This window comes from Chiroxiphia lanceolata, chromosome Z, assembly GCF_009829145.1.
Source record: "Chiroxiphia lanceolata isolate bChiLan1 chromosome Z, bChiLan1.pri, whole genome shotgun sequence".
NCBI lineage: Eukaryota > Metazoa > Chordata > Aves > Passeriformes > Pipridae > Chiroxiphia > Chiroxiphia lanceolata.
In genome coordinates, this window is record NC_045671.1 from 18,221,070 (window position 1) to 18,225,134 (window position 4,065).

The 4,065-nt window shown below is 59.3% G+C and overlaps 1 protein-coding gene across 1 annotated transcript; it reads right to left on the reverse strand.

The window, feature by feature from the left end:
- Nucleotides 1–664: 664 nt before the first annotated feature.
- On the reverse strand, nt 665–3,779 carry HTR1A (5-hydroxytryptamine receptor 1A). Its single transcript, XM_032675728.1, has one exon. It carries the CDS (start codon nt 3,628–3,630, stop codon nt 2,389–2,391), a length of 1,242 nt encoding a protein of 413 aa, XP_032531619.1. The 5' UTR covers nt 3,631–3,779; the 3' UTR covers nt 665–2,388.
- Nucleotides 3,780–4,065: the final 286 nt, after the last annotated feature.

Sequence of the window (4,065 nt, forward strand, 5' to 3'; positions counted from 1 at the left end):
CGGGCGAAATGGATACAGGCAGCACAGAAGGGGCGACCCTTATGCCGCCCTGTCTTATGCGGCTCCGGGTGTTCTCTGCTTCGAGGTCTTCAGGCTGTCAGAGGAGTCGGGAGGCCCTGCCCCGTCCCACCCCGAAGTCAGGCGCCAACCCCTGGGGCGCGAGGGGACCCCCCGCGGTCTATGGTACAAGACCAGAGGGCGCCCCACTTTCCCAGCTGGGATCGTTGCCGAAGAGTTTACAGGAAGGTTTACAAGGAAAAAAAAACTAATTGGAAAAAGGCAAAACGTGCAGAAACGCACTTGCCAGAGTCAGCGGGATGATAGAAAGGAGGAATCGAGAAGAACAAACCCCGCTGCACAGCAGCAATCCCGCCGCACCGCCGGCGCATCCAGGCCCTCGCGTCCCCGCTCGCGTCCCTGCCCCGCGGTGCCCGGCAGCTCTACCCAGGTGTTCCCGAAGTCACCGGATACCTGAGCGCTCAGGAGAAGTTTCGGCTCCCTAATCGCTCCAGGCTTACTCCTCTGACACTTCGGCGGCATTTAAGGAATATCTGGGACACCGTGGTTACGAGTGATCAAAGAAGAGATAAGATCAAAGATCACTTTAATTGCGAAAATAAGGCCAAATAGGATTTTCAGAAAATCAGCTACATATCCAAGGTTGCTAAAAGCACTATTTTCGTTTAATGTAAGAGGGTGAAGTTCAGAAATTACTGGACACTTACATTCACGTGACACACATATTTCACATTCCCTTTTACTTACAAGTAACACAGATTACACAAAAATAAACAGGAAAAATATATATGTGTGTATATATATATATATATATATATATATATTTGGTCAAGCATTCATTCCACGGGTAGGCGGCAGCCGGCCCACTACCATTATCCGATCGAGCGCCGTCCCCTCCCAAGGCTGAAAGAGGCCTCGGGTCCCGGCCGCAGGGGGCGGGGGAGGCAGGGGAGCGGCAGGGGCAGAGCGGGCAAAGGGGCTGTGCGGCGGGCAACGCAGTCCTGCCCCAACCCCGGGCCCCGCGGGGAAGGAGGGGCCAAGCAGCTGGGCCAGTGGCAGAGCGGGGACCCTCTGCGGGCAGAGGCTGGCAGAGCCGCCCCGACAACTGGCCAGACCGAGCTTGGCTCTCCTTGCAGGGACACTGCCTGCTTCTGGCCGCGAGCTCTCAGCTTGCGGGAAGGGTCGTGCTTACCCCCGCCGGGGCTGTCCCGGGGGAGGAGAGTGCCTGCTTTCCCCACCTACGACTGCCGCCGGCAGATGCTCTCGGCCCCTCCCCTACTGCTACGGAGCACATGGCAATGTTTTGGTTGATCAGTTTGGATCGTCGTGTTGTTGTCTTTTTTTTTTTTTCTTTTTTTCCCCCGAGCAAAATGTGCCTCATCTGGCTGCCTCCGAAGCAACCGCAATGTCTCGGGAGAAACTTTCAAGCGGCTTAAGGAAGAGGGGGGAAAAAAAAGAAAAAAAAAAAGAAAGAAGCGTCACTTCGCAGGCTGCTTAAACTCGCTGTGCCGTTGCGAGCGAGGTGTACTCAGAGACAGTCGCACAGCTCCAAGCCTTTCCTTGCTGGGAAACACTTGGTCGAAGGCATTTAAAAAAAATAATCCCCATAAATCTCCATATAATGAGGCGTGCGGTTGGGGTTTAAGTCCTATCATTTCCCTGTGCTGTAACAAAGGGAAGCCCGATGAACTGGAAGGTCCTAGCATAGCAGTAGAGCTGTCAGGCACAGGTAATGCAAACAGGGACATTGCTGTAAGTACTTTGCAAGATTACAAACCATGGTCGGTTTTCCCAAGAACACCCACTTGAAGGTTTCACAGCCCGGGAAGCAACGCTCCCAAAGCTCCTTCCTCCGCCTCCAGCCTCCATACTCACACTACTGCCAGACCGAGGTCGGACTCTTGAGTCCACCGCCGTCGCCTCGTAAATCCAAGAATAATCCCCGACACGGAGGTTTCCTGCATAGGGTGGTTTGTTTTTACCGATGCTACTTGGGCAGACACAGTGGCTTACAGCTACCACGAGCAACGACCTGCAAACCCTAAGTCTACCCAGAATGATGGAGGGGATGGAGAGAGGCGGGAGCGCCGGCGCCCGGCAGCGGAGGCCATGCAAGACGAAGGCGGCCGCGGAGCCCTCCTGGGCCGAGCGTCCCGCGCCCTTCCCAGCGGAGCCCCGTCCTGCCTCGCGGGGCTTGTCCGGCGAGCGAAGGAGCGAGGGACTACGGCGCGCTGCGCGAAGGGGGACATGGCGGGGTCCCCTACCCTTCGGACGGCGCTGTAGAGGAGCTGGGAGGGGGCACTGCGGCGCACGGCAGGCGGGTGGAGCGAGTAGGAGGATCCCGCTTGCCCCGTCCCGTAGCGGGGGGCTTCACTGACGGCAAAATTTGCACTTGATAATTTTCTTAAAAGCACTTTGGAAGTCTTTGTTGAAATAGGCATAGATAATGGGGTTGAGAAGGGAGTTAGAGTAGCCCAGCCAGTTGATTACTGCCCCCAGCCACGCGGGCATGTAGCACTTACTGTCACAAAAGGGCAGGACTAGGGCCACGATGAAAAACGGCAGCCAGCAGAGGATGAAAGTGCCCATAATGATGCCCAGGGTCTTGACAGTCTTCCTCTCCCGGGACAGAGCCATTCTCCGTTTGGCCTCCGTGTTCTTCTCATTGCGTCTCTCGAAGGAGGAGGGCGGTGGGGAGTCGCACGCCTCGGTGGGCAGCGGCAAGTGAGTCTTGGAGGAACTGTTGCAGCGCTGGACCTCGATGATCTCCAGGGCAGTCCCGTCCTCGCCCTGCCGCACAGCGCCGTTAACACAGGCACCAGGCTTGGGCTCTACAGTTCGCCTCCAGCCCTTGTCGGGCTCCCCGTTGCCTTTCTTCTGCACGGTGGCCGGCGAGAGGGTGAGGCAGGTGTCGGCGATTTTCTTCTTCTCCGCTTTCTTCACTGTCTTGCGGATTCTAAAGCGGGCCGCCTTGAAGATGCGACCGTAGAGCACCAGCATGAGGAGAAGCGGAATATAAAAGGCGCCGAAGGTGGAGTAGATAGTGTACCCGTGGTCCTTACTGATGGTGCAGGCATCGGGGTTCGAGCGATCCTCCGGCGTTCTCCAGCCCAGCATGGGCGGGATGGATATCAAGAAGCCGATTAGCCAGGTCAGGCTGATAAGCACGGCCGCCCGTCGGGGAGTCCGCTTGTTAACATAGTCGATGGGGTCCGTGATGGCCCAGTACCTGTCCAAGGCGATGGCGCACAGGTGCAGAATGGAAGAGGTGCAGCAAAGCACGTCCAGCGAGATGAAGATGTCGCAGGTGACCTGCCCCAGTGTCCACTTGTTCAGCACCTGATACAGGGCCGCCATGGGCAGCACCAGCACGGATACCATGAGGTCGGTGACGGCCAGCGAGCCGATCAAATAATTGGCCACGGTTTGCAGGGAGCGCTCCAGGGCGATGGCCGCGATCACGCAGGCGTTACCGCTCACGGCGCACAGGATGAGCGTTCCCAGGAGCAGGGAGGTGAGTACCTGGTAGCCCAGGGTCACCTCGGCGAGGCCAAGGCTGCCTGTCCCCTCGGGGGAGTGCACTGGGGAGGTAGTGTTGTTGGCCACATCCATGCCGGGCGGGGGGGTCGCTTCAGGAGACAGGCATGGGAAGAGGCGCCGGTCACTTGTGCGCTTCCCTGGCAGGAGGCATCGCCGCCCCGTGCGCTTTGGCCACGCCGGGCACCCCCCGCTCAACCACCCCTCCCTTCCCTATATAGCGCGGCGGGAGGCGGCCGAGGCTCGGAGGACGGCGGCTGGCGGAGCCGCCCCGCTCCCGCCCATCCCCGCCGCCTCTGCCCAGCGCGCAGCCCCGGGCCGTGGGGGCGGCCCTCCCGCCGCCGCTCGCCGAGCTTGCTCTGCTGCTCTCCCGCGCCGTTCCTCCCTGCTCTGCCTCTTCGTGCTCCCCTAGCTTTCTCCCTCCCATCCATTCTCTCCTCCTTCCCCTCCCCTTCCGTCCCCTCTCTCTCCCGCCCTCCTGCGGGGGTGTCTCGCTGGGTCACCGTCGTC

Bases quoted from the DNA above. Each gene is read 5' to 3' on its own strand.
- HTR1A (XM_032675728.1), bottom strand. From the start codon at position 3,630: ATGGATGTGGCCAACAACACTACCTCCCCAGTGCACTCCCCCGAGGGG.